Source organism: Miniopterus natalensis, chromosome 20 (genome assembly GCF_054644295.1).
Source record: "Miniopterus natalensis isolate mMinNat1 chromosome 20, mMinNat1.hap1, whole genome shotgun sequence".
Classification (NCBI taxonomy): domain Eukaryota; kingdom Metazoa; phylum Chordata; class Mammalia; order Chiroptera; family Miniopteridae; genus Miniopterus; species Miniopterus natalensis.
Window position 1 is genome coordinate 18,651,490 of NC_142100.1, and position 12,113 is coordinate 18,663,602.

Below are 12,113 nucleotides of genomic sequence, written 5' to 3' on the forward strand. Positions count from 1 at the left end.
CTAGTGTACTGTACCCAGGGCCACTTCTTATCTGGAATTACATATAATAAAAATAATAATAATAAATTATATATGAATTACAACTCAGGTGCTGTGTGCACATATATCTATATATTACAATATACGCTATGTGATATTACACACGGTATTATATGCCAGCACCTGAGCTATAATTCAGGACCCCCCACAAAGGGTCTTAGTAATTATAACTCAGAACCTAGGTGCGTTCGTTTTTAGAAAATGCCTTCCATGGCATTAGCAATAGCGAAAAGATCTTGTGTGTTTATAAAGAATGGGCTAGCATGTAATAGCAATCGCCCATAATTAAACAGCAACTCCACCAACGGGTTTATAAAACACACTCCGAAGTCAAGTACACAAGACCCGGGCTTCCTTCTTCCCACACTGCCGACCACTGGAGAGCGGACGGCCAGTTTTCCAATACGTCCAACAGCGCGATCATGCTTTTCACATCCGGAACCAATGACCTGCTCCCCTGGCCCCCGGGGACTAGCCATTCCCTCCCCAAGAACACAGACTTATCTCCTATGGCGACAAGCTCTGGTCTCCTCGCACAGCGGGCGCGGACTGAATGCTGCCTGGCTTGCTAAAACAGACAGTGTGGATGGAAATTTTCTTTTTTTATCTTGTTCACAAACATCAGCTCTCGCAAAGGACCTCAGAGGGCAGATATACCTTCCCGTCCGTTGTATGAAGTCCACTTACAAGTTTGCAACAAGGTGGAGACAACGGGGTGCATGGTTTGGGAACTCCGTCTCGGTGCCGAGCGGACCCAGTTGGAATCACCCCTCAGGACCGTCTAGCTGTGTCGTGGGCGCCAGGCCTTCCCTCCCTGAGCCCCGGTTCCCTCTTCATAAAATACGAGATGGGCCCCCAAAGGTTGCTACCTATTAAATGAGTCTCTTTTTTAACAGCATCTCGTTGAAGAGAAATAGGCAAAAAAAAACCCTGCAGTAGCTGCGATGATTTCTATTTCTCCCATTTTACAGGTGAGGAAACTGAGGCCCAGAGGGTCAGCGTAATGCGCTCCGAGTCCCAGAGTCTCCATATGACTCCAAAGGCCTAGGTTTCTTTCCCTTTTTGGATCCGCCCAACTGTTCTCCAGCTTTCTTCAGACCTCGCCGAATGGCGCGGCACGTTCTATTTCCCTGTTATTACAAAATCCTTCCTTGGCTCGGACGCCCGAAAGCTGCAGCTGGAACGTTAAAATCGCATGCACACAGGTTAAACTCGACGCACGGGGCCTCGGAGGCTCCTTCAGGGGACACGGCCGGCAACGCGAGGTGACCATGACGTTCGACCGAAGGACAGCGCGCGCCCGGGAGCGAGCGTCAGACTTACCCGGGAGTCCCCCTCTCCTCTCCACTCCAGTCTGTTCGGAAAGAGGTAAAAATACCGACGTTGCCACTGTGTGAGGAACGGGTTTCCCAGCTTCAGCATGTAGCCATGCATTATGCAGTCTTTCCCCATGGCGTAATCTGAGGACAGGGAGATGACTGTGCGTTAGGCAGGGTCTGAGACAGGGCGTCTGCGTCAGCCTCGGGACAGAAGGAATCACATGCTTCCTGCAAAACTCACGTTTCTAGCCACACGCAACGCTCCAGAAAAACCATCGTTTCCTCCTAGAAGTGTTTGAACTGAATTCACTGGTGAATAAAATGATGCAGGTTTCGAGTGCAGAATTCTGTACCACGTCGCCTGTATTTACCACCCGAAGTCGGGTCTCCTCCCGTCACCGTATACTGGACGCCCTTTACTACCTCCCCCGGCCCCTCGCCCTGGGGAGCACCCCGCTGCCGTCTGGGTCTGCGCGTTTTTACGTGTTTGTCTCGTTGGTTCGCCTGTGGTAAAACTCATTACTGGGGCCTTTAAACGCAGGGGGTCTGGGGACTGAAAGAACAGAGGTGTCTTCGGCCCTCTCCCCACGCTGACGTTAAATAGCTGCCTCTCGCTTTCCCGGTAAGGTCGTGACGGCTCTTTACTGCTCCGAGGGCAGAGGTTGGCCCCGAAGCGGCTCTCCCGCGACACATGACGGGGATGGAAGAGCAGAGCGGGACGCCCGGGGAGACGGCGGCTGCCTTACCTTCTTCGTGGCCCAGCTGCTTGTGCTTCGCTCTCTTCCTGGCCTCGATTTTATCCGTGTCCGCGTTCACGGTTTCATAAATGGTTTCCACGACTTCCTGCTGCCAGCGCTCGGAGATGACCAACGGGAAGTTCTTGTAGAGCTCTTGGTCGCAATCGAGAAGCTGGTGATTGTGAGAAATCGAGGTGTTTATGGCTCGCCGTACTTACGGACCCGGCAGTGTCCCAACCGCACGCAGGGACGCAACACTGGGATGGCATATAACCGTTTAGAACAGGTGAGTAACTGTGACAAATCTCTACCAATGACAACCAAGCAACCAGGGCCCACAGATGGCTGTGGCTGGTGGGCACTTTGCTCTCGCTCCGGGTCAGGGGCCTCGCCCCAAATTTCCCTACCCTCCTTCATCACACTTTTGCTGATGAAAGCTCCCATAGGTAGCGTTTTCTTTGGAGTACTAAAAGATTTTTTTGACGACAAAATAAAATTTCAGTTGTGCCGAGGATATTTTATTTCTATTGAAAACAGACTCCTATAGTTTTAGAAACAACGGAAAGGGAGGAGCCAGGAGAGTTTTCTAACCACCTTCACTTCCTCTGAAAAGCGACAAAAACGAAAGGCAGGCGGGGGCTGAAGTCACCACTCATTCCCCGAACCTTCCGGCGAATCCACGCTTAACGGTATCATCGGCTGAATGAGCGTAAAGCTCAAGACGCCGGGGGAGCTCAGGCGGCCCGGCCTCTGCGGGCCCCCGCGGTAAAGGTCACGCTTCACGACGTGTTTCTTTTATGTGCGTCTTTCCCAAGCTCTTAGCAAGCTTCTCGTCCTTCCAAAGGGAGGCTGGCTGCGCTCGGAAAACGAGTGAAGGTGGTTTTAGGTGGCATTGCACTGGGCAGTCTTTTGCCTACACCTGGCAGAGGTGCGTGTGTGTGTGCGTGTGTGTGCGTGTGTGTGCGTGTGTGTGCGTGTGTGTGCGTGTGTTAACAGTGCTGCCACCTTCTGGGGGGGAAGAGGCCTGGTAGGAAACACCGGGCGGCTACATGAGAAGGGTATAAATGCGGGCGGATGAGAGGAGCCGGGAGCAGCTGGGAGGGAGGCGGGACCCTGGGGGAGGCGGTGGAAGTGGGGCAGACGAGAGCCTGACATGCAGTGAGACGCCCCGACTCTGCGCCCCGAAGAGGGTGACTTCCTCTCGTGACTCACCATCTGTAATCGTACCTTGTCTGCCGGCGAAATAGCAAACCTGAACAAAGGCTTAAAAAATGCAGAGGGTTCTATTTTTTTAAAAACCAGTGATGATTTCACTTTTGATCGACAAATGCGACGTGATTCATGCTGTTTGCTCCTTTCCTCCTGACACGCAGGGATCTGAATACTCGGGAGAACTACCTCTGATTCTAACGCAGCGCGACTGGCTCTGGGGCAGGAGGAGGACGTTTGCTCCCACGCGGCTGTTTTCCCTACGCATGTGAGTTTTATGTCAATCCCAAATATACCCAAATCAGTAAAAAAAAAAAAAAAAAAAAAAAAAAATCTGACCACTTTTGCAGCTTTTCAAATATAAACTTATCAGCCCCCGAGAAAGCTTTCAGAGTCGCTAACTCATTTGGGTGGCTGACGCCCACGGTCCTCAGCTGTGTAGATGTCCGTTTGTCAGTGACATCCCACAGGCGGGTCAACACAGAAACAACCGCAAAGCGTAATTTCTAACTACCCCCCCCCACACACACACCCCCTCCCAAAACCCTGAGGGCCAACATCGCGTGTGCACCTTGATGCCCTTGGTGTCCTCTTCATCGAAGGAGCCGATGTCAAAGGCGTCGGCGGCGTTCACTTCTCCCCGGGGAGGAATCAAGGGTGGCGGGTACTGGAAGACCCAAAGAAGGGAGGTTCAGTTACCCGGCGACCTTACGGCCCCGTCCCAGCCCGCCCTTCCACACGGAGAACACAGCGCAAGTCGTCAGTGCCCCAAAGAAGGCCCTTGGATTTCAGGCAGATTTAAGGCCAAACGAAAGCCTCGTGTCTCAAGTCTTAAATAATTTTCAAACACAGCGAAGGCTCACGATGGCACATGCGCCCAGCTCAGCCTTAAGGAAGCACATTTTCTCAGGGGGTCGGGGGCCGCGTTCCACTGGCGAGGCCCTTCAAGCAAACGGGGCCGACAGAGCGCTCCACGCCCCTAAGGTCCCCAGGCCGACGCCGGCTGAAGCGGGGCTCGAACCCTAATTCTAATCAGGCAGGATAACAGGTCACTTATTCCTCCACAGTTTGAGGTCATAAAACGAGTCCAAAGCTGACAATCAACATTAAAAAAAAAACAACACCACTTCAACTTGGCGTGTTTTCCTATATCGTCGCAAATAGAAAAATAGCTTAAAAAAATAAGGAATGGGCATTGTTGCTGACATGCAATCATGAGAATTCTTAAATGATGTGGTTCTGGGCTAGAGAGTGTATGTAAGCTTACGACAAACGTTTCCTGTACATTTTTACTTCAGGAAAACATAAAGATACAGACATCTATTGAGATCAGAAACCAGGGGGATGAGCTAAAGCTAAAAAAAAAAAAAAAAAAAAAGCCTTCTTTACATGGGACATTTGAATTAGCTAGATAACAGCTCCCTTTCGCCATTTACTAATGCATACAGAAGGCGTTTTCAAAGCGTTTAAACCAGGGAATGAAGGGGAAGCCTCGAGCAGCCCCCGAGGGGGTCACCATCCAGCCGCACGGGGCAAAAAGGAAGCCGGGGGGCAGGGGACCCCGGGGACAGAGCCAGGAAGCGGGGGCGGGGGCGGGGGGCGCACGCTGGCGCCCGGGAGGCTCCCGCAGGCGGTACCTTCTGCAAGTAGACGTGCTGCCAGTCGATGCCCTTGAAGAAGCCGTGCTCCTTCACCTCCCGCGCGCTGCAGGGGAGAGAGTCACGACAGCCGTGAGCGTGCGTGCGGAAATCCAAGAACTACTTTGCAAACACTGTCTCCTACTAGGAACACCGACGGACAACTGTTTCCAGTTCCTTAAGCAAGCACGTCAAAGGCGCTTCTCCCGAAGCAGCACAGCAAGCGCCGCGGTGTTTGGAAATCCTGCGTGCGGGGGCTAGGAGCGCGGCCCCACGCCATCGCTTATTTGGAGCATTTACTCCGGTTGGGGGGAATCAAGGCGTTTTCACAGACTTTATATATATATATATATATATATATATATATATATTTTTTTTCCCCCCTGTAATCATGAGAACAAATTTAAATAAGAATTAAATCAGGGATCTGCGCATCAGAGAGATTTACAGCAGTGCCTTCAAGCCGTGACGGCTAAAACGACAGGATATGAAGCACCGAACATTTACTTGGAAACAAATTATAAACCTAATAAAATCGTGCCTGCCACTCCCCTTTATAAACTAAGGAAACCAGTTTTCCTGAGGATCATTATTAAAGCTCGACGCGTACAGAACAGAAAAAGCCGTGCCCGTTGGGTCAAGTCTGCGTCATGGACATGCGTGCTCCCGGCGTCCCGCGCTGATGGCTCTTCCCCAGCCCTGGCCCAGGGCGCTCCTCCTGCTCAGGGCTGGCCCCCCCTCCTCCACAATCACTCTCTGGGCGACGTCACCCTTCCCGGCCTCTAAGTGCCCTGTACTTGCAGATAATCCCCACATCTGGGTCCCAGTGCTGACCTGTGTCCTGAGCTGCGGGAGGCCACGTGTGCAGGTGCCTACCCGCAGCTCCACTTAGATGAGGTAAAGGTCCGAGCAGGACTCTGGATTTTCCCTTCCACATCTCAGCATCTTAGGCCAACAAGCCAGGATAACCCCCCATTCCTCTCTTCCCTCCTCTCCACAGCCGGCCCTCCACAGCCGGGCCTGACCGCTTCTTCCAGCCTCCGATCCCCGATGTCACGCTCAGTAGGGGTGTGGTGTCTTGGACCCCGGAGAGGATGCCGACGCTCCTGAGAACACCGGGGCGCCGCCAGGCCCCTGCCAGCTCACACGGGCACTGCTCCAGCTGCCTCCTGCCTCCCCCCCTCCCCTCCCGCCACTGCGGTCACCGCCCCACTACGTATAGCACCGGAATCGCCTTTCAAATGATGTCACCTCTCTCCTGCTCGAAACTCTCCAAAACCTTCCCGTGGCATTTACAACAGGATCCTGCACCTCACTGGCCTGACACAAGGCCTGGAACCTGGCCCAGGCCCCCCACCGCCGCGGGGAGTTGCGGGGGCAGTCATACATTAGAGAAAATATGTGAGAACCTGATCAGAATATTAAAATTTACAAATACAACCATTACTAAATCAGTACTAATCATTACTGAAACTTCACCAAATGAAACGATGAAATATCAGAATTCATTTCCACCACCCACACGATCGACTTCTAAAGTTAAAAACTTGGCGACTCCGACCTGGCCGGTGCGGCTCAGTTGGTGGGGTGTCATCCTGTGCACTGAAAGGTCGTCAGGTCGATTCCCAGTCAGGGCACATGTCCGGTTTGCAGGGTCGATCCCCGGCAGGAGGCAGCCCGTCGATGTTTTTCTCTCTCTCCCCCTCTCCCTTCCTCTCTCTCTAAAAATCCATTTAAAAATCTTAAAAAAAAAAAAAAGTTGGCGACTCCTTCAGGTTGTTAATTACGGAACACATGGCACAACACACATACTTCCCATGGGATTTTCTCCCCCCCGCTGGAATCAAAGTGGAAGATTTTTAAATACTAGGAATGACTTTGGACTTATTGGAAATGACTGTTTTCCCCTGCGGGTGACGATCCTGACGGGCAGAAACAGCAGCCTACCCGCCTCCGCGACAGCCGAGCCGCTTGCTAACTTCGCGCTGGAGCAAACCCTCCAGGAGGGACTTCAGCTCCGGGGAGAAGGTGTCTGGAAGCTCCACGTTCTGGGGGTAAACGAGACACAGTTTCAATTTCAAAAGTGCATTCACGGAAATGGCGCTTTCCCACCCGGCCAGATTTAAAGACCGTTCCTTGGGTAAGGACAGTGTTAAAAATTACAGATTCATCACAGACTAATATTTTTTTCATCTAAAGAAACATAAAGCAGTTACTAATCATTTTCCAGGTCAATCCGCAGGCGAGAAAAAAAGAACCAGAAGGTCTCCTCACTTCTCTGCATCTCAGTCATTTCCCCTTTTTATTTCATTTCTTTCGTTCTGTTCTTAATTTTCTATATCTTTCTCTTACTGATTGTCAGCAAATCTTGATTTCTGCCTTACCATCTATTCCCATTATTTCTTCTATTCCGAGATTCTTCTAGGGCTTGCATTTTCACGTATTTATTTTTGAGACAGCAAAATTTCACACTGGTTGTAATGGGAACATGAAATTGAATAAAAATAGAGTTTTTATCTCCTTACCACGGTCAGTGTCATCCGGTCTATTTCATGCTTATCTTTGGTTTTATGTTGTCTGAAAGGGCTGTGACTGCAGAAATAAAGGACATTCTGTTATAATACGGCACCAGCCAACTTAGCACCTATCACTGACTAATACTGGGGGAAAGCGCTGTGTTCTGTCACCGTTCATTCAAAATCGTAGGAATACAAAAAGCCATCAAATCAACATCTATCGTTTCCAGAGGAAAACTGGTGATCAGATACGCCGGGTCCAGAAAGAGCAAGGCTTACGCTTCTTTGAACCGCCGGACCCTCCCGTCCATGAAGTCGCAGCGCTAACATACACCTCAGCTAATAGACCGCCCCTGTTTTAAAACAGCATTAAAAACTTATTAGCCAACAGGTAAGTCATGAAAATGAAAGTCATCTCTACACAACAGTTGTCCCATTAGTGTTCGAGATAATAATTTTCATACATTTTTTTTTTTTTAAGAAAAAGGGTTATTAGTCCCTTAAACCACCCAAGGAACTGTCGTCAAACCAAAACATGACCCAGATGAACCTGCGCTTCCCCCGGAGAAACCAGGGGCTGTGAGCAATACATTCCTTTGAGGATAACAGGGCTAAGCTCGGGGTCCGAGGCTGACTACTCATTTTTGAGACTTCTAGAGAGCCCGGACTTCACAGCCAGGCGGCCTGGGCTCACGCTGTGACCTGGCTGTGAGCCGGCCGCATAAACCTTCCGCATCACTTTCTTCCTCTCTAAACTGGCACAAGGTCACCACGTCACAGAGACCCCCAAAAGGGGACGACTGAAATAATGTCAAAGCCAGGGGTCAGGGCAATGGTAGGTATCTAATATAGAAACCACTTGGGAAATTTGTAAAGTCTTACTTTATAAATTTGGGTGTCTGCTTGATAAAACAAATTATTCGTACTCTTGACCATGTTTATAAAACTCTGGAGAAGCCGGCTTCTGAAAGGCCGTCTTGGCATTTAGAAAGCCTAGTTAAACATGCAAATTAGAAAACCATGGCCTTATTTACTTATTCGAAAACTAAAGACGGGGCAACGTATATGATTAAATTTCCTTATAGTAAGACACGCCTATAAAATTAACTAATCCTATAGATGTATGCATAAGGCATTTGTAACATAACCTGAGGTGAGATCAAATATTTTCAGGTTAACTCTAGAAAAGGGATTAGAATGTTGAACACACAAATCAGTGGGATTTAGGGGCCGAAAAACCCCTAAAATTCCGCTTATCTTTGCACCGCCGCTTACCGGGACTGATCAGCCGTCCTGCTCAATTAGTTCAGTTATGCCCTGAATCAGCTCTTGACAAGTTCATTGCACTTCGGAGCATTTATCATCTTAAATGTTTTCATTTTCACTTTGTACAAGAGAGGGCACTCTCACGCTTTTCCTTCCTTGTCATGCAATGAAATACAAAGTAATTTCCATCTCTTGAAAGCACTAATTCGGAGGGGGAAAAAAAAAACCTAAACAAGTAGAATTGGTATGAGGCAAACACACGCTCATCTTCGAAACCGATTCTGATTGGAAATATTATTTTTACCCTAACCGTTCCCCGGGACAAAAATGTAAAATGACTGCCTTTGGAAAGCAAACAGGCCATAACAGCAAACAATACTGATTTGTTATTTATCAGAAACTATAATGTTAAAAAACACCAGCATCGTTCTTCTGGGCAAAACACGGAGAGGTGCTAACGCGTGCGTGGCTCAAACGTCTATCATTAGATCTTACTAAGACCCTGGTCTTTCTGCTGACGCGGCGGGGCCCACAGAGTTCCTGAACTTGCGAAAGGGATTTTGTGACGACCTAGACGCTTCTGCGAGACCCCCCCCGGGCCCCCGAGCACAGTGCCAGGGAGCCCACCCTGCCCTTGACCCTGGGCCTGCCGCGCCTCCCGCCGGAAGGAAAGGCCGCGCCTGGACACTTGCAGGGAAGGGCCGCTGTGTCCTCACAGAGACGCTCTGTGCTAAATTTAAAAAGTCTTTCACGAGACCAGAGGGAGGCTCGCAAGGGAGCTGGAGTCAGAGCTGGCCGGTGCCAAAAACATTCCCAGCGCATGGGCCCTATCGCCACAAATCCCACGTTACAGACACAGCTCCTCCCGGCCGGGAGAGCACTGCGGCCTCTCGGCCTGTGCTGCGGGGCCGCGTGGAAAGCCGGTCTGGCAAGCGGTCAGCCCGACGCGCATCTGTTTCCAATGTATATCCCTGATTATTCTTTGTGAACGAAACCGGAGACTTGGTGTCTATTTTGCAGAATGTTAAAGAAAACCTCCGAGAGCAGTGATCTCTCTCCCTTCGGAGCGAGGCGCGCGGTGCTCACGGATCCCGTGTGATCGCGGCTGCTCCCTGAGGCAGCCGCGGGCCTGTCCACAGCTTCCAGGGGGAGCCGAGCTCTCCCAGCGGCACACGCAACACTCCGGCCGCACCGGGGCGGGTTCCGGGAGCACAGCTCACATGGGCGGTGGGACAGCTGCAAAGTCTCGCCGACCGAGTTGGTGAATCATTCAAAATATGATAAACGATGGGAACACACACACACGCTATTCAAAGTGAAACAGCGAGTTCAAAACAATACCTTTATCATGACAAGTCATTAAAAACTCTCACATCAAATCTTAATTTTAGAATACCGGAAAGACTGCGTGCCGTATGCATTTTGAACCTGAGCCTATAGCTGCCAAAATATTTATAAGCATTCCTTTCTTCTCTACGTGGAACAAACTCAACAACCTCGGGCGGAGCTCAGCTCTCTACGGACCCCCCACCTGGGCTCTCCCCCTGCATCTGACACCTTTGGGGATGAACAGTCAGTGGTGACAAGCATAAGATCAGGTGACTGTGACATCGATTCTCTTCCCTAAGAGACATCCGAAACCCAGACTGCGGATCAGGGCGGCAACTCCACGTAGCCGCCGCGTGGACACAGCTTCAGGCACGGATGCTCGTAGTATCTGACAAAGCAACTCAAGGGGACGCGGTGACCAGCACCCAGACGTGTGGCCCTGGAACGGCTCCGTCCACGGCCGTGCGTCCGGGGTGCAAACACGTGCTCGGCCTGGATGACTTTCTCACGCCCAGGTTCCTTTCCCTCCTGCCCTGAGGTACTTTTCCAGGGTCAGGACAACACTAGGATTCTGGGGTGTGTTGCAGCCGAGGCAGGGGGCACACCGGTCGGTGCGGGAAGGAGTCAGTCACGGAAAACAGAAGCGCACAAGACCCTTGCGGACCCGGGTTCAACCTGACCGGAGATGTGGGGAGAGGGAAAGGGCTGCTCCGGAGCAGTTTCTCACCCTCATGCTGCTGACCCTTGGGGCTGGTGATCTCTGTGGGGGCAGCATCCCTGGCCTCTGCCCGCGAGGTGCCAGAAGTAGCCCCTCCCCAAGTTGTGACAACCACGAATGTCTTCAGGAGTTGCCAAGCACCCCCCGGGGGGTTAGTGGCTGGCAGGGCCTCCGGTTCATCCCCGAGGACTGACCCTGCGGCTGCCCCGTGCGAGCGCCGGGACGCAGAGGGGCCCGCCGCTCCCAGAGCCAGGGCCCCGGGGCTCGCCCCCCTCACCCTCCTGCTCTGTTTCAGTTTCTCAGCTCCCTCGTGCTCAGGTCCCTTTCTCCGGTGCATGAAAGCTGCACAGGATGCTCTATACCAAAATCACCGTCACACTGCAGGCCCTAACCACAATATCCTTAGGGGTTCGCCTCCTTTCTGGTCCCAGCAGGGGGTCCTTGCCTGGGTTCTGACCCCCGCCTCCTGCCCCCATCCTGCCAGCGCTCCTGCTGCCGCCAGACCCTCTTCTGAATGACAACCCGACCACCCCACCATGTCCCTGCTTTGCTTCAACGCCTGCAGTGTCTGGGCCTCAGGAACAAAGCCCCGACTCCACAGCACGAATTCCAGGCTCGCCCCAGGCCCGCCCCAGCCCTCTCGGGCTTCTCTCTCAGCACAGCCTCCCCTCCTGACAAAGAGTGGACCGGTCACCCACAGGTCACTGACGGGAGAGACAACCTGCTCCATGCCGTCCCCTCCCCATGGAACACATGTCCCCTCCCACCCGTCTCCCTACGGCCACCGTCTTTGCGAGAGCCTAGAACCGGCAATCCCGCCTCGGTGCAGCTCCCAGCACGTGGCTGCTGGGCGAGTCAGCACGGCCCATCCGGCCCACCGTCCTGCAAGTTCCCCCAGAAACTTCCTTCCTCCCTCCCCTCCTCTCTTTCCCCTCCGTCCTCTCCCCTCTGCATCAGGCACAGTGCTGCATATGGTAGGTACTCGATAAAGGCTTATAAGACTTCTAAATCAATTAAGTAACAAAATATTTCCCCGCTCTTTGGTTTTAGTGCCACGTCCTTTCCTGTCAATGGCTGTGGAACGACAGAATGGCATCAGGCCATAAATCCCAGTGAGGAAGACCCACCGAGTCCGATCCACTGTTCACTGGAAGGTTCTTTCCAGTTCAGGCTCAATAGGTGGTCAACCGGGAGTGTGACGGTGACAGGGAAGGGGCTATCCGGGAGGCGGGACACGGCCTCACTGGACAGCTCGTGCTTGAAAGGTCGTCCTTGTGTCAACCTGACATCCTTTCCCAGCCTTACTATGCCTTCCCTCCGGAGCTACGCAGCATGACTATCAG

The 12,113-nt window shown here is 52.0% G+C and overlaps 1 protein-coding gene across 3 annotated transcripts in view; it reads right to left on the reverse strand.

Moving 5' to 3' along the window:
- Positions 1-12,113, reverse strand: part of GRK3 (G protein-coupled receptor kinase 3) — a 77,634-nt gene that overhangs the window by 2,514 nt on the left and 63,007 nt on the right. For all 3 annotated transcript variants that reach the window (XM_087828530.1, XM_087828529.1, XM_016208729.2), the window contains 6 exons: positions 7,467-7,533; positions 6,889-6,989; positions 4,942-5,008; positions 3,876-3,971; positions 2,105-2,267; positions 1,363-1,499 (listed from right to left, as the gene is read on the reverse strand). In XM_087828530.1, the coding sequence (XP_087684656.1) occupies positions 1,363-1,499; positions 2,105-2,267; positions 3,876-3,971; positions 4,942-5,008; positions 6,889-6,989; positions 7,467-7,533 (631 nt within the window). The remainder of the gene's footprint in view (positions 1-1,362; positions 1,500-2,104; positions 2,268-3,875; positions 3,972-4,941; positions 5,009-6,888; positions 6,990-7,466; positions 7,534-12,113) is intronic.